The sequence below is a fragment of the Phacochoerus africanus genome, chromosome 12 (assembly GCF_016906955.1).
Source record: "Phacochoerus africanus isolate WHEZ1 chromosome 12, ROS_Pafr_v1, whole genome shotgun sequence".
In the NCBI taxonomy this organism is placed as follows: Eukaryota; Metazoa; Chordata; class Mammalia; order Artiodactyla; family Suidae; genus Phacochoerus; species Phacochoerus africanus.
The window spans coordinates 55,606,982-55,633,724 of NC_062555.1; the positions used below are offsets into that span (position 1 = coordinate 55,606,982).

Consider the following 26,743-nt stretch of genomic DNA (forward strand, 5'->3'; position numbering starts at 1 on the left):
CCTAAGAACTCAAAAGAGATAAACTCTTTACTTTTTTTTAGAGAAAAATAGCTGAGTTGACTAATACTTTCATAGGAAGCAAACCACTTTTTGATGCATGGCTCTGGTCTAAATCTTGTCAACTGATCAGAGAACTGCTGTACATGATGCTGATATGGTTTCCTGTGCTTAACAGGCCCCTTCTCCATGATACTGACAACTTACTTGGCTTTGCTTGCTTGCTTTTTCTTTTTTTTTTTTTTTTTTTTTTTTTGTCTTTTTAGGGCCACACCTGCAACATATAGAAGTTTCCAGGCTAGGTGTCTAATCGGAGCTGTAGCCACTGGCCTACACCACAGCCACAGCAACGCAGGACCCCAGCCCAGTCTGTGACCTACTCCACAGCTCACGGCAATGCTGGATCCTTAGCCCGCTGAGTGAGGCCAGGGATTGAACCTGCTTTCTCGTGTACGCTAATCAGATTCATTTCCACTGAGCCACGACAGGAACTTGAGGCTTTGTTTTCTTTCAATCAGAGAAACTTATTCTCACATTGATTTTAAAGGAGGCTATTTGTTTTTAAAGTTTCAAAGAGATGAATGATTTTAGTGGCTGAAGTATACAGAGAGGGCCCACACAAATATTTTCATACATAGACTTTATTCATGTTTCTGGATGCACAAAAACTTTGTTTCCATGAGTTTGAGGCTCACATGAAGCTACTTTTTTCTTAACATTAAGTAGTTTAAATGTTTATAAATGATTTAATGGATTGAAAGAAACAGTATTTGCCATAAGTGATTATTTTCAAAACTGAATTACTATTAAAAGCTGTTAATACTATTAACAAAAACTTCAAACAGAATAATTTATATTCTAAACTCTATTTTGATGAAAAATATTTTACAATTTCCATTAATATGTAATTTTAAAATCTCACTGCCTTTTTCTCAAAAAACTTACAAATTCACTATATACTGACATTGTAAAATAATTTCAAAGATTGTGAAAAGTAGAAATTATAACCATAGCCTTAGACTTGATAACAGTTTTTCATATCATTAACAAGCCATACATTTTTAATAGAGGCAAAATATGAAATCTATATTTACATGTCATTAGGACCACAAAAGTTTGGAAGTCCACGTTCACTAGTCTTCAACACAAATTTTACAACAAAATGGTATACCCCCTGGATGTAAGAACAGACAAATAGTAGACAATCTAAATGTCCACTAACTGACAAATGGATAAATTATGGTATTCATACTATATAATATTATACAGTAATAAAAGTTTGTCGGCATGGTTCAATTTTAAAGTTTTTGAATAAAAGGAGGTCATAGAAGACCTTATATATAGTATAATTCCATTTACATAAAATATTTTAAATGCAAAACTAAACAGTGCAAAACTGTAAATACAAACAAGGAAATGATGAACAGAAAATTTAGGATAGTGGCTACCTCTGAGGGAAAGACATGAATGTAATCAGAGAAAAGCCACAGTGGGTGTCAGATGAGGAATGTTCTACTCTGAAAGCACGGTGGGGAGCCACTATTCCTCCTTAAACTGAACATGTCCTCTCCACACACTGGGGAAAATGAGAGGCAAGAAAGTGGAGACCAAATATGTAGACAAATATATAGACCAAATACATAGCCTTTTTTTGAAGAGGGTTGGTAATCATTGGAGCATAAAGAAATAAAAGAGTGGGGGGGGGGGCATGTGGATGTTTAGAGTTTTGTTTTGCTCTTACACTTTTTAAGATATGAAAAGAGAGCACCTGAAGGCACAGAAAGAAGGGATCCATCAGAGGGGAGAAGTTGAATAAACAGCAGAGGAGACAACCGATGATGCAAGGGATGCGAGTATTCTGAAGAGAAGAGAAGCCAAGACACACCGGAAGTCATGAAACAGGTGCAGGAAATTTAGATATTTGATGATGGGAAACTATGTCTTAACTGATGGCTTATTCCTCTGGACTTAGGCAAGGTAAGACTTAGGTGAGAGAGAAGGGCTAGGATTGGTTTCCAAAAAAAAAGTGACAGCAAGTATTGGATGGAGAACAAAACCAAGCATAGTTTTAAGTGTTCTCTTGAACAACTCACCATACCTACTTCCCTTATCTCTGCCTAGAATGTATTTCCCCTCCTTTCCGCCTGGAAAATCTTGCCATCCAACATCATGCTCTATGTCCTATGAGAAGCCTTTTCTGACTGGTCCCTTCCTTTTTAAATCTTATAGCTCTTGACTGTATCACTCATTTTTCACTTACTCGTAAACTATCTTGCAAAAACTGTTCTGTGTTAAAACATGATTTAATGTTTTATGTTGTCTCCTTCACTACAGTTCTTGTGGGCAAAAGTCATGTCTTTTTTTACTTTTTTAAACACCGTCCCTCTCACTTTCAGAAAAATTGTGCATTCTCATACACACAGGAAATTTTACAGGCATTTTCTAAATGCATCATTTCCTGAAAGAAATATCCTTAAAAGCAAATGAAAAAATACATAAGACATACAAGAATAAGTGAACTTTTTTTTTTTTTTTGGTCTTTTCTAGGGCCACACCCTCAGCATATGGAGGTTCCCAGGCTAGGGGTCTAATCAGAGCTGTAGCCACTGGCCCACACCAGAGCCACAGCAGCTTGGGATCCAAGCCAGCCGCATCTGTGACCTACACCACAGCTCACGGCAACGCCGGATCCTCAACCCACTAAGCAAGACCAGGGATCGAACCCGCAATCTCATGGTTCCTCGTTGGATTCGTTAACCATTGAGCCATGATGGGAACTCCAGTGAACTTTGAATCCTCCATTATTTTCTTGTAACTGCTCTTGGTTTTCAACTTTTGGTTTTCAATGTACTTTTTAGAAGCCAAAGTTAACATAATTGGTTTAATTTTTTTAATTTTTAAACAAATTATTTCTGCTCATTAAACTATTGTAATTCTTTTTTTTTGACAATTTGTAATATGTTTGTTTATGGAAGCAGTTCTCCCCAGAAAATGAAGCAGAATGTTATCAGCAAAGACAAATTACATTAGGAATGCCATCTTGTGGTTGAGAGTATTCCATTACACTAGCAGGTCTTTTCAGTGATAATCTTTAATTCGGAAATAAAATATTCAGGCAATTCATAAATATAAACCATGGTTATAATGTATTGCTACCACAAAGAAGGAAAAATTAAATACATGCATACTTGTCGGGGTTGTTTTTTGGTTTGGCCATGCCTGAGGCATGTGGAAGTTCCCAGGTCAGGAATCCAACCTTTGCCACAGTGACATCAGGTTCTTAACCCCCTGACCCATAAGGAAACTCCAACAACAGTAACCCTTTCTTAGTGGGTGAATGTACTACTTCCCCCATACATGTTAACCCCCATACATGTTAACCATTAGAGTGGTAAATTATCTTTCTAGTCAATAGAAAACTAGTTATGTTTATAGATGTACTACATAACAGTCATGCTTGAATATTTTAATTGCCAAATCAAATACCAGACATTTTGGTCCACTTAAAAGTGGGGATGAGGGATTAGAAACTGATATCCCCCTCATGAGTGCAAAGCACAAGGGTCAAGGCCCTATGCTGCCTTTTTGGATCCAAGGAGCATGTGCAGGGATAATATTCAGACCTAGAGATTAGGTTATTGAAACTCTAAGATAACCGTTCTACATACAGACATACATATTTACATTAAAAACAAAATGTTAACTTTACTCCACATCAACTTTTGCGATTTATTATTGCATGCTTATCACCAGAAAGAAATTTTTACTCAAGAAAACTTACATGAATTGATTCTGTACCAGTTTTTCCACATGACTCTTCAGGACACTCACATCGGCGGCACAGACCTGGTACTCCATCTTCTCTGGCTGTTTCGTCCTCTCTAATAAAGCTGCATGTGGGGGAGGTAACGCATTGTAGGAACTCAGCAGATAAACCTGACTTGATGAAGTCTGGTTGATCTCTTTGATCTTTAAAGCCTGCATGATAGTAGGTGCAAACTTTGAGTAATGAGCTGTCGATGAGACAATAACTGGGCAAGTTTTGTCTTGCCTTCTGTCTGCAACTACTTTTGCAACAGCAGTGTGTGGATCCAAAATATACCCCGAAGTATTGTAGGTAGAGTGGATAGCTGCGAGGCACTCTCCCTCAGAGCACCAGTCAGCTGCGAAGTCCTGCTGAAGTTTCTCAACTAGGATCTTTTCTATCTGAAAGTGATGCTGCTCTTCTAATTGATTAAATAATCTTGTCATTAATTGTCCATCCTTATTAGCCATCAAGTGTAAATGGCGTTCCAGGTTTGAAGATTTGAGAATATCTATTGCTGGTGAAAAGGTTTGTGCTAATTTTCTTTCTCTTAGATCATAATGTCCTGTTTTTATAAAATCAGTCAAAACATGGTTCTGATTAGAAGCACAAATAAATTTTCGAATAGGGATTCCCATCATTTTGGCATACACCGCTGCTAAAATGTTACCAAAGTTTCCTGTGGGAATACAGACATCAACTGGGCTTCCAAAAGAAATAAATCCTTGGCTAACGAGATCAAGGTATGCAGAAGCATGATAAACTACTTGGGGAAGCAGTCGGCCCCAGTTTATGGAATTAGCTGAACTTAAGACAGTTCCATATTCCACAGTAAGAAAGCCAGTAAATTCGGAATCTTTAAAGATTCTCTTTATAGATGTCTGGCAAAAATCAAAATCTGACTTGACACCTACAGCCCATCCATTTTCTTGCTGATTGCCAATCATTTGTGCTTTCTGAAATTCACTTACTCCATTCTCAGGAAAAAATGTGGCCACAGCTATTCTTTGCTTATCATTGTTATTAAGACGACTAAAGCCATTTAAGACTGCACTCCCTGTGTCTCCTGAGGTGGCCACAAGTATCATGTAATTGCAACTTGGTGGAATGCAATGTGCAAAAATATGAGGCATAAGCTGTAAAGACAGATCTTTAAATGATCCTGTTGGTCCATGAAACAACTCCAGGATGAACTGGTTGCCTGACAGGTGCCTGACAGGGGCAATTTTTGAGCAGGCAAAGTTTTCCCCATAAGCAGTTTCAATCATTTCTCCCAACTTGGCAGGAGGTATGTCAGCAGGGTGTATGCATTTTTCCAAGAGTATTTGTGCTCTTTCTATGTAAGTTGCTCCTACAAGGCTTTTCCACTCCCTCCAGTTTAATTTTGGAAACTCCTTTTCAGGAACAAAAAGTCCACCATCAGAAGCTAACCCCTCAATCACAGCATCACTAAAGAATTTTGTTGGAACCTTCTGTTCACAGTCTTTAGGCCAAATGTGCCTTGTGGAAATGAATGTTTCTGAGTCCACGTCTTGGTATCTCTTAACTGCATTCAGCACTTTGTCAGCTACCTCCTCTGGGGAAGCCCCACTTTCACAAAACACACGAGTATCGTACCACTTCTTATAATACTGTCTTCTAAATTTAAGTAGGTCTTTCATAGATGTTCCAGAATTCTGACCCACAATCCTATCTATTTTCATTAATTTTAGACGACTAACTATATCTATTAGCGGTACATCCAGATATACAATTATTCCATTTTTCTTTAGATGCCACATGCTACCATCATGCATTGGATTGGACCCAGTAAGGGAAATCACACTTCCAGATGCAGACAAGTTTAACACAGCTTTTCCTTCCTCTTCTAAAAACTGTTCATTACCAACATCCTGTAATTTTTCAGATACACTCATATTCCAGGTTTTTTCAAGGATATCATCATCCACATCTATGACACAACAACCTAGTTTCTGACCTATTATTCTGCCTACTGTTGTTTTCCCAGCACCGGGTGGTCCCATCAGGACAATATTTTTGTCTCCCATGAGAGAGGAGATTGAGCGCCACGACTTCCTTAATTCTGCAAGTGCAAAGGGTCTTGAAAGAAATAGCTGTGCATGTTTATCCATTTTAACATGCATACTAGGAAAACATTTCTGAGTTATTTGTTTCAGATGCTGACATCGGTTCAAGTGGAGCATTCTCTTTTCACTGTTCTGCCCAAGCCAACCTAAAAACTGGCTTTAGCCCTTTTCAAAACAAAAACAAAAAGACACGTGGTTACTAATTTCAATAAGACTTAAAATCCCAAAAGGCTTGCGTATAACCATGCCCTCAGTACATACTGTTAAAATTTTTCCAAATTTATGGGATATTTTAAAAAGTATTTGAACCCAAATTCTTATATATCACACATTATCCTTTTTATTAATCTTCTCTTATCTCGACATTGATTAATCAAAATTAAACAATTTGTCTTACTATGAGCTACAGAAATAAAATTAGCATTTTTTCCTGTAATGAAAACTGTCTCATGGTTTATAACTCATGTAAATAAGGATTATTTGGAGTTGGAATGCTATTTACTTGCAATTCAGGAAGCTAAACAATATTCTTTATATTTAATTTCTCTTTAGTTATATGAAGATGTTGATAGACTATCATAATATTTATAAACTTCTTAGTCAAAGAATTCACAAGTGACCAGAATATTTGCTTACAAAATGCTTAATTTTCTAAACTATAAAAGTATGACATTTTCTGTCTTTCATGCCTCTTACGTGCATACTGTTAAGAATCATTCTTATATATTTTTCATTATGTTGGTCTTAAAAAAAGATAGTGAAAGACATAACATCACTCAAACACCTAAGAAACATTGATAATCAGCAGCAAAGTCAAAGGCTGCATATCCATAACATTATCTGCATTGGACCATCACTTTTATTTCTGGCCTATAAACATCATCATGGAGATACTTGATTCAAATTCCAGACTCCAGAGTAATAACAAAAAGACTCAGGAATGTTTCCAACGATAAGAGGACAAACTTATTCTGGTATCTGGAGAAGCTCTTTAATTCCCCACACTGGTCAAATCCCTGTCTTTGGAAATATACTCACCATTTAAAACACAAATGTATGCCAGACAAGTCAAATTTTTAGTCATATGTAAAGTACAATTTAATAACTGCTCCAATGTTTATTTAGATTGACTAACTTTACAGGCATGTAGTGGGGCTTTTCACATGTTCTGTGGTAGGACCAATATGCAACTAAGCCATGTTAAATGTTAGATGGTATGTTTAAACAAGTTCTGAGAACTTGCGATCATTTTACTACCCTGATCATCTATGCTACTCAAACTGTTCTCCAGTAAAACATTTAAACCATTTTAAGCTAACATTGAAATTAACAAGCTAAACTGGAATGGTCAGGAGAAGGAATACACTTCCTTATTTGGCTTTTCAGCTTCTAGGTGTTTAACTCCCACTGACTTGTAAACATAAGACACATAAGAACCAGTGAAGAGTTGATGAATGCTGAGGTAAAATCAATCTTAGCAAAAAGTGCAGTGTACAATGGGAAAATTTTCAAGTGAATCATAACTGCACACAGTATCATAAAATTCCACACATAAACTATCATTAAACTATCCATCTGAAAATTTTTAAGTACAGAAAAATGACAAACTGACCCTTTTCATGGTTCCCTAAAACCACTATTAAAAGATTAAAATAGTACTGTCTTTTTTTCCCAATATGTGCATCTTAAATATGTATCAACACATCCTAAACCAAAAGACAAGAGAAGATGGAATAATGCCCACAGCATATAACCTTTATCTGGAAATCGAATTTTTACTTAAGAGGTAATATAGTCAATTCTTGTTATTCATGGTAGCTATGTTCTACCAGTCACCGCGAATATGAATTAGTGAATAATGAATCTTTGCTACTAGGGGAAATACAGTGCTAGGTTCCTGTGAGTCTCTGGTCACAATATTTTTGCCAACTGATCAATACATAATGTTTTATGTGTGTTTCTGTTTAGAGACATCTTCTTTAAACATACATACATAAGTGATTCATTACCACTGAACTCAGCCAACAGTACTCTAACGCCTGCCTCAGCGAATTTCATCTAACACACACATTTTCTCTGTAGAGCACGATGTGGCCTGATTGCCTTGGGAACACTAAGCAGCACTTTAGCACTCTGCTTGGAGGCCATTTTGAACAGCAAAATTATCACCTGTAAGCGCAAAAATGGAAAAAAAAAAAAGCGGCACTAAATAGAATTCAAAAGATACTTGTTTGTAGTAGGAGCCAAAACAAGAAAGAGCATTGCCTTGCTTGACCCCAGCTTCGAACATGCATGTCTCAAATTTTTCACCAATAAGCCCGTGGCCATGAATGACTGCCAAAGTCCTGCAGGTATTAATTTTGAGTTATAAATAAAATCTAGCGAGTAGAATTTACAAATATGGAACCTGTGAACAAAGTGGGATCGACTGCACATCATTCTCCTTTATGATTCAAAGCCATGTTATTAGATGGTTTTCATTTACTTTATATTTTGATATGTTTTCCAGTATAGTGGCCAGGAATAGGCAAGTTTTCTTCAGCCAAAAGACAAAGCTATTTCAAATTAAATGGGAGTAAATCACATAAGAATCAGAAAACAAAAACAGTACTCAAAGACCAAATCTCTTCGCCATAAAGTAGTCAGATTTTACTGAATCATGATGGTCTCAAATAATTTTTGTACAACCAAGTTCTACACAAAAATATTTTATAGTAAACTCTCTGATTCCTCACTGGATGGAAGGTCTATACCACTCCATTACACATTAATACTTTTTTTTTTGTCTTTTTGCTATTTCTTGGGCCGCTCCTGCGGCATATGGAGGTTCCCACACTAGGGGTCGAATTGGAGCTGTAGCCACCAGCCTACACCAGAGCCACAGCAACCTGGGATCTGAGCTGCGTCTGCAACCTACACCACAGCTCACGGCAACGCCGGATCCTTAACCCACTGAGCAAGGGCAGGGATCGAACCCGCAACCTCATGGTTCCTAGTTGGATTTGTTAACCACTGCGCCACGACGGGAACTCCACATTAATACTTTTTAAATAGGTTTTTCTTACTATCACTTACAGTGGAGCTTTGTGACCCACTAGGTCCAATGGATACATTTTAGACATGGAAGTCACTTGTCATTCAAATAGAATAATGAAAAGGCAGTGATGTGTATCACAGCAAGAACTTTAAAAAACAAAAACAGAATGTCCACATGTATATATTAATTCAAGTATTGTGTAACCTTGAAGTACGATATTTAATAATTTTACTGTGGCAAGCTGACCAAAACTGAATAAAGAATTCAAGGGGGGAGTTCCCGTCGTGGCGCAGTGGTTAACGAATCCGACTAGGAACCATGAGGTTGCGGGTTCGGTCCCTGCCCTTGCTCAGTGGGTTAACCATCCAGCGTTGCCGTGAGCTGTGGTGTAGGTTGCAGACGCGGCTCGGATCCCGCGTTGCTGTGGCTCTGGCGTAGGCCGGCGGCTACAGCTCCGATTTGACCCCTAGCCTGGGAACCTCCATAGAAGCGGCCCAAAGAAATAGCAAAAAAAAAAAAAAAAAAAGAATTCAAGGGGGAAAAAGTACAGAAATCACTTTTTAAAATGTTTTAAAATTATTTCCGAAGAATGCTAACAAAATTACATTTTAAGCCAGAAATACATATTAATTTTCAGGCAGCTATTTACAGTGATATTTTTCTATATTTACCACTAGATGACTAATCAACCGAAATCATACTAAGCCCATTATCAATTTTTGCTTCCAAAGTAGGCTAGAATTGTTCAATTCCATTATAAAATTAGTTTCCAATATCTCTGGGAAATCATCAAAATCTACTTGGCAAAAATAATTTAGGGAGTTCCCGTTGTGATGCAATGGAAACGAATCCAACTAGTAACTATGAGGTTGCGGGTTCTATCCTTGGCCTCGCTCAGTGGCTCAGATCCTGCGTTGCTGTGGCTGTGGTGTAGGCTGGCAGCTATAGCTCCAATTCTACCCCTAGCCTGGGAACCTCCATAAGCAAAAAATACTATAAAATTTAGCATTTGTCACACATTTTAAAATGTTTATTATATACCCTCCCCAAATAAAACCTAAGACATGGCACTTCAAAAATTATTTTTTGATGAGAAGTGACTCATCATGAATGAGTTCATCAAAGAACTACTTGGCATCCTATCTTAATACAATCTCTATTTAAATTTCTAAGAATGATTAAATCTAGTCCATTATTTTATGAAGAAAGGTATTCTGAGGTTTTAAAAAATTCTTAAAAATTACAGCATTTTACAGCAGTAAATTGTTTTCCAAGAAGTAATAAAAAAAGGCAACCATAGTAGAATACAAACTAACCAGCAGGTTAGAAGCTTTGCTGCTTCTGACTACTAAGTAAAAATCCTCTTAACAAGCCCTCCAGTTAGTCAGCTGACTGAAACAGCCAGGTGGAGGAGGTGGAAGGACCACCCTTCAGTGCCCTGTGGTCATCACAGGGATCTTAAATCAAGTTCACTACTCTTATCTGTCTTAGAATCAAAGCTGACTAAGCCTTTCCTGGTGTTGGTCTGAAGTCAGATATTCTCTTAATGGTCTCAAGTATCTAATTCACAAGACATTTTTTATAGCCTTTACAATTCTTTAACTTAGAAAAATATTGTAAGGAATTTGTAAGGACTATGGCTTTAGAAAGGATTTATTTTCAGTTGTCTTATATTCCCAACTCTGCCCATTTTATTCATCTACATAGATTAAAATATTCTTCAGGAAAAAATCTAATTTGTATGTACAACCATTTATTCCCCCACCCCACCCCACCCCCCGTTGTTGTTAATTAAGTTTCATGGGAACTAAACTTTGCTCACTTATTTGTTTGTTTGTTAAATATTGTCTTTGGCTGCTATTGAGTTATAATGGTAGAGCTGGGTAGTTTTGAGAGAAACCATCTGGCTTGCAAAGGCCTAAAATATGTATCATCTAGCCCTGTACAGAAAAAGTTCACCAATATTAATTCTGATGATGGTACACCAATACTAATTCCCTGTGGAATACTGGACAGTGGCATTTCCTTGAACAGGATTGCCATTTTGAAGGAATTATAAAAATTAGAAATTTATTCTTTGTAAAGATGCTTTCAAAAGGCAAGAAGAATTACAAACCAATTATCTAAAGGAAAAAATGTTCCTTTCCAGATGATTAACAACTGCATTAAGACTGTACACTAGATATACCACAGTGTGAGACCTTAATGCTGTTTTGTATTTTTAAAACCACAATAAATATACTGACATCAGTGAAATTACTGTATTTAATAAAGTCAAGACTACCTAAGGTCAGTTGATGCTTACTAACTGGAGAAATCACGCTTTGTCCTTATTGGCTCTTTTAGGGACTGATTAACATAAACAGCCCTAAAATGTTCCTTCTAATTAGAAAATCTATAAACTTTGGGCAATGACTATGCACTTGGCTAACGGTATTATCATTCTGAGTCCTTAATTCAAATCTTAGCATACAAAGAGAGCAGAAGTTTCCTCTATAAATGCTAAGCAAAAACCCCCCAAAACATAAAATACTCAAAATGTAAAGGAAAAGGGCAAAGTGGCCGTATCCTTACAAAATGTTTTGGAAAGTAGAAAATCTGATGTAAAGAACATGAGCACCATCTTCAAGGTGCCATTTATCTGACATTTATTCTAAATTTATTCTTACCTAAATTCACTGAGAGAGACGATACATTCAGCATAGCCTAAGTTAACCAAGCCACCATGCTGTTTTGATCCCTCCACCGAGCACCTGGCAGTGAGACGACCAAAACTGGCCTTTTCTATCTTTGAGAATCCTAACTCCCTTTGGGCAGAGTGGCCCCTATTACAAGGTTGGTTCAGAACCATTATCATCCGGCCCAAATCATACTGCCAAAATGTCTTTTAGAGCCTCTGGAAGGCAAAGGCTTCTAACAGCTTCTTTCAGCAGTCATTTTGGTAAAAGTCGGTGCATGGAAGACCAAATGGTGCCAAAGGAATAAACCGATTCTAAGGCCATTTTCTAAAAAGGACACCAAAAGGGGACGGGGGGGGGGGGGGGCAAAAATCTAAGTGCCCATTGAAAAGGCTTCTCCTTCTTGGTTAGGCTGTTCGTTTAATAAAGTCAAGACCTACGAGAAGAAAGAAGCCCGATCAAGAGTTAAGGAGGTGGTGAAGGGGCGAGGCGCAGGAGAAAGGGAAGCAGGTGGTCGAGGGGAGGAAGGGGCGCGACAGGTGGACGGCCGGGCGCGGGCGCGTTCGCACAGGTGGCGTCAGGGCTGAGCCCGGGACAGAGGCAGTAGGGAAGGTGAGCGCGGACACGGCGTGGGGATCACCACCGAGCAGTGGAAAGGCGAAGGAACAGAGGGGAAAAGACATGCGGTGGGAACGGACTGGAGTGTACAGTTCCCCTTCCTTCTCAAATAACTCACCAAGAAAACCACACTGAGAAGACGGGAGAAAGGAAAGGAAATGGGAAGAGGCCGCTAGTGCCGCCTCCTCGGGACGCAGTCCCGTACCGCCGGCCCTCTTCAGGGCTGGCCCACCGCCCAGCCCCCAGGCCTCGCTAGGCCCGCCCCGCCCGCGCGCTGTGGCCTCCGCGCCTGCGCCGGTGCTGACCTCCGGGTCTGCGGGCCACGCCCACGGCCCGAGCGGCCGGGCATTGGGTACGCGCGCTCCACCCGCGCCTCGGGCTCCGTCCCTCCCCCGTCGCGCTCTCGACGTTGGACGTGCGTCTGCGTGGCCGCAGCCGTTCGCCCCGCCCCTCCGGGTTGAAGCCCGCGCGTGTTGTGTGACGCCCGCTCACCAGCGTCGCTTCCGGACTGTCTCTGGTAAAGTTTATCTTTCTCTCCAAACGCAGAGACAGAAAAGAGCAACATTTTTAAGGGGACGTCATTCTTCACTCCTTTTTCCCCAAAGGTACATGTAAACAATGGTTTTTATGTTGATCATCTGTGACAGGAATGGAGCTGCAGAGGGAGGAAGAGAGGAAACCTAGTTTGCGGTGCTGCCTGCCACTTCCCCGTTGCCTAGTAACTGTTTCCACGGCAACCGCGCCGTCAACAACGCTAAGCAATCCCAGGAGTGATAGAAAAGTTATTTTATTTTCTTCCCAAGAGAGGACCGCTTAGAGGAGGTCAAAGGGGAATTGTGTGACACACAGAAGCCTTAGTTCCTTGAGAAGACAGGAGAGTAGGAGAGGAAAGGGGGAGCAGTGAAGAAAGGGATGGAGATATTGGTATAGTGAGAAAAAAGCTGAGTACTTTTAAGGAATCATTTGGTGGCCATGGATCCAACGTACTCTTCTGAGAGCATTTATAACCTCATACCCAGTGACTGGAAGGAGCCTCCTCAGCCTCCTAGGTATGTGGGTAAGCAAAGATCACCACTTGAAACGAGAATGGGGAAAATAATTGTTCCATTTCACGATTACATCAGCGTCCTAGGATTTTCAAAAAGAAATAACATATTTTTGTTTTAGTGAGGTAGCCTTGGATGACAGCTTCTTGAAGAAGAGGTTGCAAAATCTAAGTATTTAGCATCTCAATTCACAGACAGGGAGGTCCAGTATTGTAAGAGGAATATTTTCTTTTGTTAGCTTCCTGTTAATACGGTATGTAATTGTATTTAATTTGTCTGCTTGTCCCTGTATGATGTGGTATATAACAGCCTGAAATTTCTTATTGTTGAAAAGAGAAAAATCACCATTTGTTATCCTGGGTTAGGATATATTGATCTTTGGTTTCAGGGGTTCATTGTTTTATTTATGAATACTCTACTGCTCCTTCTCTAAAGGGATAATACTTATTTTTCCCAAAATTATTGTCAGGAGTTCCCGTCATGGCGCAGTGGTTAACGAATCCGACTAGGAACCATGAGGTTGCGGGTTCGGTCCCTGCCCTTGCTCAGTGGGTTAACGATCCGGCGTTGCCGTGAGCTGTGGTGTAGGTTGCAGACGCGGCTCGGATCCCGCGTTGCTGTGGCTCTGGCATAGGCCGGCGGCTACAGCTCCGATTCAACCCCTAGCCTGGGAACCCCCATATGCCGCGGGAGCGGCCCAAGAAATAGCAACAACAACAAAAGACAAAAGACAAAAAATAAAAATTAAAAAAAATTATTGTCAAATATAAATTTCTATTTGTTTTGGAGTCTCAGTTTTTGGTGAAACGAAATAAATGGAAAAAATAGTTTCTAAGGTCTTTTTAAAAAATCTAATAGTTGATGAAGAGTTGATACAGACCCAAAATATGTAAATGAGTTAAAATATTTACATAGGTGTTAGAACCCCTTAAATTGCCTAAATTTTAAAAAGATAACCACAGAGTAGACATCCCAGTTACTCTTCTTTGTAGGGACTTAGAACTTAAATCTATGGTGAGAAAAGAAGGTAACTGGTAGAGAAAATCTCATTCCTCCTAGGATCTTCAGTTTTTACCTTTCTCCTTTTCCTGATACAAGTCAGAGCCACATTGAAAGAACACTAAACTAAAACAAATTAAAGACAACAACAAAAATTAAAACCCAAAACAGGATGCCAGTTGGTTTTGTGACCATGAATACATTTTCATTTGTTTTCTCACCTATAAAACTAAATAAAGTAGATAATCTTTAAGGTGTTTCAGATATAATTGTCAATTATTTTTTAAAAAAATAATTACTAGATTACTAAAGTAATTACTTGGGGTGCATCACATCCTCACCAAGTGGGCAGATCCTTTCATTTTTAAGTCTAAGAATCTGTTTTTAACCAGACCAATACCTATTTTATCTTCGGTTAGTTTCTCAAAATCTAGTAGTAGTTTGGAAATAGTAATTCAAAATAAGATATGGTATAGTTGCAAAATTTATGAGAAGTGTTCAAATTAACCATTGCTGAATGGACTTTTGTTCAGAAACTTGTATAATGTACACGGTAAAGCTCCTCCTCTCTGTAACCCAATGACAGATTATATTTTCTATAGAATGCTGAATTTGAATGTTAAGATAGTTTACAAATAGATGTTTTGTTTATTGATATATCAAAAAGCTTTACTGCAGCTAGGTGACTTTCAAGAAATTTTATAGGAAAAAATCTATTCATTTGACAAGCACTTACTGAACCCCTGTTAATGGATAACATTGCGGGCAATGTTGGAGTGACAGGACAGACTGTTCAGTTTACTCTGAAGGAGTAAGTAGGAAAGATGAACTCACAGGGAAAGGAGTAGACGGCATCCAGAAGTGATGCCAGAGAACTCACTGTTGTGATGAAGTCAACCTGCACTGTCAGCAACAACCATGGGGAGTTTTTTGGTTTGGGGTTTGTTTGTTTGTTTTTCTTTCTTTCTTTCTTTCTTTTTTTTTTTTTTTGCTTTTTTAGAGCCACACCTGGGGTATATGGAGGTTCCCAGGCGAGGGGTCTAGTCAGAGTTACAGCTGCCGGCCTACGCCATAGCCACAGCAATGCCAGATCCAAGCCATATCTGTGACCCACACCACTGCTTACAGCAACACTGGATCCTTAACCCACTGAGCGAGGGCGGGGATCGAACTCACAACCTCATGGTTCCTAGTCAGATTTGTTTCTGCTGCACCATGACGGGAACTCCAAACATAGGGAGTTTTTAATCTGACAGGGTGTCATACATGCAAAATACTAATTTATAAAAACAGAGGTTAGAGAAGCTATGGATCGGTTTTTAACATTTCAGTTGCTTACCATGCAAGAGGTGGTTTCCAAGTGCTTCACAGATTTGTCACCCTTCTCTCGATGGTTCCAGTGACTTAATATCTCCAGTCATTTTCTCTTTCCTTTTTGTTAAAGATAACATTCCATATATGGTCTGAACAGCCTGTGGAACCATTGTCTCCTTTCCTTGATGCACAATACTTGTATTAGTGCATTTATTAGCAGTTTGACAGTCAGGCCCCACCATTGTCTTACATTGGAATTCCCACATGAATTATGAATAAGCTTGGTCTCTCCCATTCTAAAGTTGTGTAACTGATTCTTTTTTAATCTAAACTCATCATTAATCTCTGGAGATAGTTTTGAATTTTGTTTCTGTTTTTTTTTTTTAGGGCCATACCTGCAGCATAAGGAAATTCCCAGGCTAGGCGTGGGATCAGAGCTGCAGCCTACACCACAGCCACAGAAGTGCAGGATCTGAGACAAGTCTGTGACCTACACCACAGCTCACAACACTGGATCCTTAACCCACTGAGCAAGCCCAGGATCAAACTCGAATCCTCATGGATACTAGTCAGGTTCATAACCCGCTGAGCCACAATGGGACCTCCCTAGTTTTAAATTTTGACTCTTTCATCTTTACCATGACTCCCAGCTTCGTATCATTTGCAAGTCTAATAAGGATGTCTTTTTTTTGTCTTTTTGCCATTTCTTGGGCCACTCCTGCGGCATATGGAGGTTCCCAGGCTAGGGGTCGAATCGGAGCTGTAGCCACTGGCCTACTCCAGAGCCACAGCAACACCAGATCCAAGCCTTGTCTGCACCCTACACCACAGCTCAGGGCAACGCCGGATCCTTGACCCACTGAGCAAGGCCAGGGATCGAACCCGCAACCTCATGGTTCCTAGTCAGATTTGTTAACCACTGAGCCACGATGGGAACTCCGAGGATGTCTTTTATATCTCTGTCTTCGAACAGGGAAAGTACTTTGCACTGTAGTAGACTACTCGGATACTCCTTTCTAGGCTAACGGCAGTCCTGTGTTTGAAGGTTTAGTCAGTCATCTAAATGCATCCATTAATCGGTTCATATTGCTCTGCCTTATCAGTAAGGCTTTAATAATAGGCTTTGCTAACATCAGGATTAGTATGCCTAAGGTGTTGGCCTGATTTATCAGTCCAAAAATATTTTTATTAATGATGTTCATTTCAGTGATCTGAAACTCCAAGTAGCTCGGGCCATCATTGCTTCTGTACAGATTTTTAGATGCTTTCCAAGTTCACTGGTATGGAGTTTCTGGATGCATGCTGTTTGAAAATGGGAATATTTAATATCCTAAGCACTCTCTAATTTTTTTAAGATTTTCTGGTTCTCATTGGGATTAATTGTAACATACAGTCAAGAATTTTATTTTTGGAGCTTCTCATTCTTCTTGGACTATCTTCCATTTTATTCAGTTTTCATACTGCTATATCTATATTTTCTGAAGTTTTGTAACATCTCTTTGTTTAAAGTCTGGTTATGTACCTGACTTTGCAAAGCAGTCTTGACTGTTATGAAATCTTAGATGGCACAGTCACTTTCTCCTGAGGTTCTTATCTACTTTGCCGACTAATTATAGCCAGTAGTTAAACTGAGGAAAGCAGTAGTCCTTTTAAATGAAATTGGAGTCAAAGAAAGTCAAGAATATTCCAAAGTCTTTGTTTTCAGCATAATGAAATTTTATGCTAAATTACCACTGTTGCTGTACATGATCTTGGACAGTGTTTTATGATTAGGGTTAGAATTTATTCAGATTTTCATATGGCTCTTCAGTCTGCAGACATCCACAATCATAACACTTTGCTTCATTGCTTCAGTTGTTTTTACCCAGTTGCTCTTCTCATACTTATATATATATTCATTCTTTGACTGAACCTCACAGTTCACATAGAAGCTTTCAGAATCACCAGGAGAAGCAAACACACAACTAAAGATGTGCTGTATAATAGAATCACCTAAAGAATGTGGAAGAATTGAAGGCCGGGGAAACTAGTGATGAAAGGGATAATTCGAGAAGGCACTTTTCCCCTTCAGACATAGGGATGAGGGTAAAGACATCCACAGAGGAATTTTGTCAGCAAGGAGAATTTGCAGCTTCCATGTGCATTTACTGGCTAAATGTTCATTGTGGATCACTGGCCTTCATTTAGATTTCTATAGATGTAACACATAGTATATATTAGCACATCTCTCTGGCATTGCACATGTACCTAAAAATGTTAGAAGAAAACAAGGGTAACAGTATTTCCTAAAATCAGTTGCCAGGGAAATTTGTGGAGAAGTGAACTTTTATATTATATTAGACTCATTTTTGAGAAGTTTATTCCATTACAGAACCAGGTTCAATATCTTAGGCAGACTGGGAGTTCCTGTCATGGCACAGTGGAAACAAATCCACGTAGGAACCATGAGGTTGCGGGTTCCATCCCTGGCCTCGATCAGTGAGCTTAGGATCCGGCATTGCTGTGAACTGTGATTTAGGTCGAAGATGCGGCTCAGATGTGGTGTTGCTGTGGCTGTGGTGTAGGCTGGCAGCTGTAGCTCCGATTAGACCCCTCACCTGGGAACCTCCATATGCCTCAGGTGCAGCCCTCAAATGACTATATATATATAGTCTCATTTATATGTAAGCATATATATACCTCTTAAACAGACTCCATGTGCCTCGGGTGCAGCCCTCAAAAGACTATATATGTGTGTGTGTATGTATACACACACACATATAGTCTCTTAAATATATATATAAACATATATATATATAAACATATATATATAAACATATATATATAAATATATATATAAACATATATATATAAACATATATATATATAGAACAGACTGTATAGTATGTCATAGTTGAAAATCATTTTCTTATAGGTCAGGAAAGTATGTCAGTGTATGTGTGCCTGTCTCTTAAAATAACCATTTATATACCATGACTTGAATTTTTAGAGAATAAGGCTATGTCTGCTAGGACACAAGTAAAATCAAGTAGAGAGGTAAATATTTTTTTTTAATTTAAAAAAGGTGACTATCCAATAACAATAAGAATACTACTACTACTAGTAATGGTGATAACTTTTTGTTGTTGTTGTCTTTTGTCTCTTCAGGGCCACACCTGCGGCATATGGAGGTTCCCAGGCTAGGGGTCTAATCAGAGCTGCAGCCGCCGGCCTACGCCAGAGCCACAGCAACGCCAGATCCAAGCCCCGTCTGCAACCTACACCACAGCTCACAGCAACACCGGGTCCTTGACCCACTGAGCGAGGCCAGGGGTTGAACCTGCAACCTCATGGTTCCTAGTCGGATTCGTTAACCATTGAGCCACGATGGGAGCTCCCGATGATATTTTTTAATGTATTAGTGTTTACAATGTGCCAGGTAGTGTTCTATGTTTTTCACAATCAATATTTTGTTTAATTCTCACAAAAACCCTGTAAGATAAGAAAGTTATCCATGTCAGGCCCAGAATGTTGAGGCAGCTGGAAGAACAGGATTGAGATACAAGTCTGACACCAAAGCTCATAACTTTGACCAGTTTGCACACTGCCTTTTATCCTGAATAATACTTAAAACAAGCTTAAAGAGCATCTTTTTTACTTCAATAGCATATATATTTTTTCGTCTTCAGATAATTTATCATATAGCAAATAACTGTTTAGTATTTAAACATTAGTGTGTTATGATGCAATAAGTTATTTTTTCGTGATGACATGAAAATAAATAATGATAGAAAGGGAGGTAATGCCACACATGAGCATGAAATTTCTTGTAAATGAAATGTATGTTTTAAAATCTTAAACATTTTTTATTAAAATATAGTTGATTTATAGGAGTTCCCATTGTAGTGGGTTAAGGATCCGGTATGGCCATGAGCTGTGGTGTAGGTCTCAGATGCAGCTTGGATCTGGTGTTGCTGTGGCTCTGGCATGGGCCAGCAGCTGTAGCTCCGATTAGACCCCTAGCCTGGGAACCTCCATACGCCCCGTGTGCAGCCCTAAAAAGCAAAAAAAAAAAAAAAAAAAATTAAAACTAAGAAATAAAATGTAGTTGATTTACAGTGTTCTGTCAATTTCTGCTATACAGCAAAGTGACCTAGTCATACATATTCATACATTCTTTTTCCTGTATTCCATTATGTTCTATCACAAGTGATTGATTCCCTGTGCTATACAGCAGGACCTTGTTGCTTATCCATTTTAAATATAACAGTTTCGGAGTATCTGTTGTGGCTCAGCAGTAACGAATCTGACTAAGGATTCCGATGAGGATTCGGGTTCGATCCCTGCCATCACTCAGTGGGTTAAGGATTTGGCGTTGCCATGAGCTGTGGTGTAGGTCACAGATGGGGCTTGGATCCCGTGTTGCTGTGGCTATGGTGTAGGCCAGCAACTCTAGCTTCGATTCGACCCCATAGCCTGGGAACTTCCATACGCTGTGGGTGTGGCCCCCAAAAGACAAAACAAAACAAAATGTAATAATTTTATCTACTAAACTCAAACTTCCAGTATGTTTTAAAATCTTGTATATGTGCTTAAAATCTGATTCCAGTTTGACTCAGCTCTCACTACAAAGTGGGCAACCCTAAAGGGAGGAAAGATTCTTCCCAGGATCCTTGAAGGAACACTTAACACCCTAAGTCTCTTTTTGCATAGGGCAATAGTAAAGCAGTAGCAGAGAAGCACAAGTATTCTTGATGTGTGCCAGAAATACACTTTTTCCAGGGGCGGTGGAGAGTAGAGACAATGTGTATAGTATAATGAATAAATATTTCAGCAGCACTTTTACAGTAAATACACCAAGTTCCATAGGTCTGATATTGCTCTCATTATAGACTGATGGCCTCGTGACAGAGCATAATTTACTAAAAACAGTTTTGGAGGCATCAATATGACGTAGTCTGGTTATACAACTCTGACTATGTTGTTTATTTCCAGGATTGATTTTTCTAGGTCAGCACTGTTCAATGTAAATTAAATGTGAGCCACATACATAATTTTAAGTTTTCCAATAGCTACTTTTAATTAAAAGTAGGAATACATGCAAAAATCATTTGAATGCTCTATTTTTATTTAACCTAATATATCCAAAATACTATGGCTTCAGCACATGACATAGTCATATTTCTAGTGCTCAGTATCTACATGTGGGCTGGAAACTCCTGTCTTCTCCAGCACAGATCTAAATGAATACATTAACTACATAACCTTTTGATAATCTACCATATCATTTCTTTCAACAGCTTGTAATAAATATGAGCAGCACCATGATCAGAATTACACTCAGTGCCACATACCCGGGTTGCCACTTAAGGGGAGAGCATGCCTTTGACAACCAGCCACACTGGGACTAGAATTGGCATCCATTTCTGAAAATTGAACTACTTGTTACAGTCAGGAGGCTAAACTGAAGACTCACTTTAGTGCCTTTAGCTGGGTTTAAGGGGCATCACTATACATGTCAAAATTCTCTACAAGAAATAATTTGGAAATGATAATAAATAACATTCTAATGCAGTCTAGATCCTGAAATTCTACAAAATAGAGAAGCATTGCAATAATATGCACCTGAAACTTAATACAAAACAAAAAACAGTAGTTGGTTAATCAGATGTCCATCTAACCCATTAGGATGAAAAAAATCTCAATCAGGTATTATCTAACTATACCAACTTTTGGTACGTGTTTCTCTGTGGGTTTTTAAAGATAAACTGCTTTAGAAATACATATCTAAAGACTTACTATGACTTACTCTGTGATGACTGTTGGCCTGAAAATAAATGCAAGTATGGTATTGAAAATGACAACTTTAGTTTTAGAGTAATTATGTAAAGCCCACATCTGATAGAAAGTAGTACCAGTTGTCTAATAAAGTCACCCCCTAAATCTTTATTAAAACACACCATCCAGAAAATAGAATAAAATGCACTAGAAAAGAAAGTGTAGGCGTTCCCGCTGTTGTGCATCAGGATCAGCAGTGTCTCTGCAGTGCTAGGACTTGGGTTTTATCCCTGGCTTGGCACAGTGGGTTAAAGGATCCAGAATTGCTGCAGCTGGTTGTAGGTCACAACTGTAGCTTGCCTGGTGTGGGAATGCCATATGTTGCAGGGCAGCCAAAAAAAGAAAAAAAATGAAGTGTAATGGAAGCTAGCTAAGTGCCCATCAACAGATGAATGAATAAAGAAAATGTGGTACTGAGCCATAAAAACTAATGAAGTTTTGCTACCTGTGGCAACAAGGATGGAATTGGAGGACATTATGCTAAGTATAATAAGTCAGACAGAAGGACAAATACTATGACATCACTTTTATGTGGAGTCTTAAAAAATACAACAAAGTAGTTAAAACAAAAGCAGATTCACAGATATAGAAAACAAACTAGTGGTTACCAGTGGTATGTGTAGGAAACAAATAGCAAGATGGAAAATTTAAACATTTTTTAAAAATCACATTAAATTGTGAATGGTCTAAACACACCAGATAAATTGTTAGAAAGGATTAAAATTCTATGCTTTCCACAAGAAAACTTCCTTTAAAAATAAAGGCACAAATAAAAAGTTAGCAAAGGGAAAAATTCTACATTACCATAAATCAAAGGAATGATGGAGTAGTTAATATCAGACAGAGTAGATTTTAGAGTATGGAATTTTAAAAGGGATAAATAATATTTTTAATGATGAAGGGATCAGTTTTTCAAGAAGGTATAATGCTATGCACCTACTGATAGAGATTCAAAATATATGAAGCAAAAGCTGATAGAACTAAATGAAGACATAGACAAGTCCACAATGATAGTCAGAGATTTCAGCATCTCTCTTTCAATGATTATTAGAACACTTGGAAATATCACCAACCAGTTTGACCCAACTGTCAGCCAACAGCAGCAGGGTATACTTTCTTTTCCAGTGTCTACAAAATATTTACCAAGATAGACCATGTGTCATAAAACAAGCGTGAGGAAATTTTAAAGGATCAAAATTGTATAAATATATTCTTTAACCACAATAGACATCTACAGAATATTTACCAAGATAGACCATGTGTCATAAAACAAGCGTGAGGAAATTTTAAAGGATCAAAATTGTATAAATATATTCTTTAACCACAATAGACATGAATTAAAAATCAAAGAGGTATCTGGAAAATCCCTCAATATTTGGAGACCAAGCAAAACACATCTTAAACTCCTAAGCCAAAGAAGGTATCAGAAGGGAATTAAGTTATTTTGAGCTGAATGAAAATGAAAGTATTGCATATCAAAATTTGTGAAATACAGCTATAAAGCAATTCCTAGAGAAAATTTTATAGCTTCTATTAGATAAATATAAAGGTCTCAAGTCAAATACCTAAGCTTACAACCTTGAGAAACTAAAAAAGAAAGAAAAGCAAATTAAGCTCCAAACTAGGAGAAATAGTAAGTATCGGTACAGAAATCATTGAAAGGAAAACATGTGAACAATAGAGAAAATCAATGAAAAGTTCTTTAGGAAGATCAATTAAATTTAAAAAGTTATACTTAGCAGAAAGAGAGAGGACACAAATTACTAATGTCAGCAATGGAAAAGGTGACCTCACTATAGAAACTAAGGTGTTCAAAGTATAATAAGGAGCTACTGTGACAATCTTTACCCTGGCACCTTTTCTTAAGGTAAAACTTCCAACTATCTTGCCTCAGCCTGATGGACAGGGCTCAGGTAATACAGAAAACTAGTTTATGGCTATCTCCAAATGAATATACACATATAAAAATTAGAATAGTATATTCTTTTTTAAGCTTTAAATAATTTTTTTACAAATATAAATTCTATAACTTTTTAATTTTAGGTACATATCAATTTTTAAGGCAACTGTAAAAGATGACATGCAGAAATTTAAAACTGCAATGAAAACCATGGGACCAGCAAAACTTGAAGTACCTTCTCCAAAGGATTTCTTGAAGAAACACTCTAAGGAAAAAACTCTACCACCCAGTAGGTTTTATCATTCTTTTTAATATTAAAAGTGTTAATAAGTAATTTAAAATTATTTTGTCTGAGAATATTGAATGTTTACAGTGATAGCAACTCTGCCTTGTATTAAACAGAATTTGAGAGCCTAGGAGAAAATAGAAGTCAAGAATATGATAAATGCACCCTAATATTTATAGCAGCATTATTTAAAGTTTCCAAGATATGGCAGCAACCTAAGTGCCCATCAACAGAGGAATGGATAAAGAGCATGTAGCATGTATGTACAGTGGAATATTACTCAGCCATAAAAAGAATAAATATTGCCATTGCAACAACATGGACCTGGACAGTATTTGCTAAGTGAAATAAGTCATAGAAAGACAAATACTATATGTTATTACTTATATGTGGAATCTAAAAAATACAGCAAATTTGTGAATATAATAGAAAAGAAGCAGACTCACAGATATAAAGAACAAACTAGTGGTTACCAGTGGGAAGAAGAGGGGGACAATACAGGGGTAGTGGATTAAGGGGTATCAACCATGAGGTATAAAATAATATACAAAGATACATTGTACAACACAGGGAATATAGCTGTCAGTATTTTATAATTATAAATGGAGTAGAATCTTTAAAATTGTGTATATTGTACACCTGTGGCACAGATAATATTGTACATCAACTATATGTCAATTAAAAATACATTTTAAAAAAAGCTCTACAAAAAGAGAGAATGTAGTAGAAAAAGAGAGTGGGCAATGCTAAGTTGCCTCCCAAATAGACTTTCCTTTTGATGGTCAAGCATCTGAACTTCATCTTCGACTATTCAGTAAAGCCCCATCTCCAGCACCACATGCCTCACCATCTTCATCCCTAACCATTTCACTTCAATAGCAAACAACAATTATAAGAAGCATCCTAAATCCCAGTGGGCAAGATTGGTCAGGATCTAAACCCTGTCTAGTCTTTCCTCCAAGAGATAAAACTTAACAGCTGTTATAGTCAGTGGTCGAAGCAACTACCAGGCTCATTTTAGCCTTGACTGGTTTTTAACTCTGTCAGATCTCTAAGACTGTTCGGACAATGAAGGAGTTAAATGCAGTGGAAGAGCTTTGATGAGTGAGATCCGGTTTTTTGGGCATGCTACCAGTGCAGTCACACGGGCCCCAAGCTTGAAAGGACCCCACATTTGGTTTAATCCTCTGCTTTTGCCATCTTGATATTCCTAATGGTTTTTTATCCAAGAGCACCACATTTTCACTTTGTACTGAGCCTCACAAATTAGGTAGTCAGTTTTCTATGTGGTCATACAGAGTATATATATCAGGGAAAAGACTACCAGGAAAATAAGGAAAAGAGGAAGAAGTCTGTCTCTCCTCTTATAAACATTATAAGGCAAAACAAAATTTCATTCACCTTAAGAATAATTAAGAAATTCTAGGGCTTTAAAAGCCCAGTCCACTGAGACAAAGTTAAAGGTAATATATGTCAAGGCTGCTGCCAATCTGTCTGTGAATATTTTGCCATTTTGAGCACAGTAATTTGCTAGACAAACTGAAAAATAACTAACAGGTCCACGAACATGTCTCAACTGGTGGAACATCTGCATGACTGCAAGGCTGTGTTGATATTGTCATGTTGTTATAACCTTTAAAAAAGCCACGTCATTCAGTTTTCATATTTAGTATCACTGCCACCAAATAATTTGTGAAGAGACAGCCTCACCCCATTTTCTAAGCCTCCTCTCATTGCCAACCCCTACTTCCTGGATGAGGGACATGATGACATTTAGATACATATAACATAAGCAAAAGAAGGGGGTAGGCTTAGGCTCCATCCCATGCAAACCATAAACCAAGATTTATAATTTACTTACTCAACTAAGAATGAATTATCAGTCTTTCTTTCCTCATTTTCTGAGGATTCAGAAATGCATTTCTAAAGCTATAGTTAGAGGAGTCATTTGCATGCACTTTCAGCTAATAATTAAATTTGGCTTCTAAATGTTTCCCATGTGAATATCCAGAAGATGGATGCCTCTGATTTTTTAGGCAAACATTTTAAGCCAACCTTACTTGGTTGGATGTATCTGATAGAAAGGAGCTACTTGGGCTGTGGAAGGCTTAGTCTCTGCTTCAGGCCTCAGGTAAAAACTCCTTATTTCAATTTTTGACAATATTCACATCTCAGTAACATGTTAAATAGAAAGAAGATACCATTTTTGTAGGTCAAAAGCAGTAAAGAATTTTATGTATAGTTAAGCAAATATATATATTATATTTTGCATATTAAATTTTCTTTTTTCACCCCCCACTATAATGTAAATTCCATGAGAATGGAGACAGTCTCTTTTGTTACCTGCTGTATCCACAGTTCCTAAAGCATTACCTGGGGACATAGTATAATTGCTCAACATAAATATATGGCATGAATTAATGAATATTCAAAACCTCTTTTATAATATTTCTGGGGGTATGGAATTATCAGAGGTATGTTGGTCACTAGGGCTGCTAACGTAACAAACATGGGTAGCCTAAATGGAAATGTATTTTTGTCACAATTCTGGAGTTCAAGTCCAAGATAAAGGTGTTTCCCGGCTTCATTTCTTTCTTTCTTTTTTTTTTTTTTTTTTAGAGAGGTTTTTTTTTTTTTTGCTATTTCTTGGGCCGCTCCCGCGGCATATGGAGGTTCCCAGGCTAGGGGTCAAATCCAAGCTGTTACTGTCAGCCTACGCCAGAGCCACAGCAACGCAGGATCCGAGCCGCGTCTGCGACCTATACCACAGCTCACGGCAACGCCGGATCGTTAACCCACTGAGCAAGGGCAGGGACCGAACCCGCAACCTCATGGTTCCTAGTCGGATTCGTTAACCACTGCGCCACAACAGGAACTCCCCGGCTTCATTTCTTTTGAGACATCTCTCCCTGATTTTAGGTAGCTGTATTCTCCCTGTATCTTCACATGGTCTTCCTTCTTTGTGTGTCTGTGTCCAGTCTCCTCCTCTGAGAAGGACATTAGTCATATTAGAGTAGGCCTCACCCTAATGACCTCATTTAGACTTCAGTCCCTCTTTAAAGACATGTCCAGCTGCAGTCCCATACTGAGGTACTAGGACTCCCAACACAAGAATATTGGGGGGCACACAATTCTGCCTATAAGAGGTTAACCCAGTTT

At 38.3% G+C, this 26,743-nt stretch overlaps 2 protein-coding genes across 5 annotated transcripts in view; one reads left to right on the forward strand and one right to left on the reverse strand.

Annotated features, from left to right (window-relative positions):
• Positions 1–3,706: 3,706 nt before the first annotated feature.
• THNSL1 (threonine synthase like 1) lies at positions 3,707–12,510 on the reverse strand. Its single transcript, XM_047754502.1, has 2 exons — positions 12,341–12,510; positions 3,707–6,054 (listed from the first exon to the last, which is right to left on the reverse strand). The coding sequence occupies exon 2, from the start codon at positions 6,004–6,006 to the stop codon at positions 3,775–3,777; it is 2,232 nt and encodes a 743-aa protein (XP_047610458.1). The 5' UTR covers positions 6,007–6,054; positions 12,341–12,510; the 3' UTR covers positions 3,707–3,774.
• The window catches only part of ENKUR (enkurin, TRPC channel interacting protein), a 40,533-nt gene continuing 26,299 nt past the window's right edge, over positions 12,510–26,743 (forward strand). For 2 of the 4 annotated variants that reach the window (XM_047754504.1, XM_047754503.1), the window contains exons 1-2: positions 12,838–13,271; positions 23,442–23,587. In XM_047754504.1, the coding sequence (XP_047610460.1) occupies positions 13,195–13,271; positions 23,442–23,587 (223 nt within the window). In that variant the 5' untranslated portion in view covers positions 12,838–13,194. The other 2 variants (XM_047754505.1, XM_047754506.1) reach the window with 2 other exon arrangements.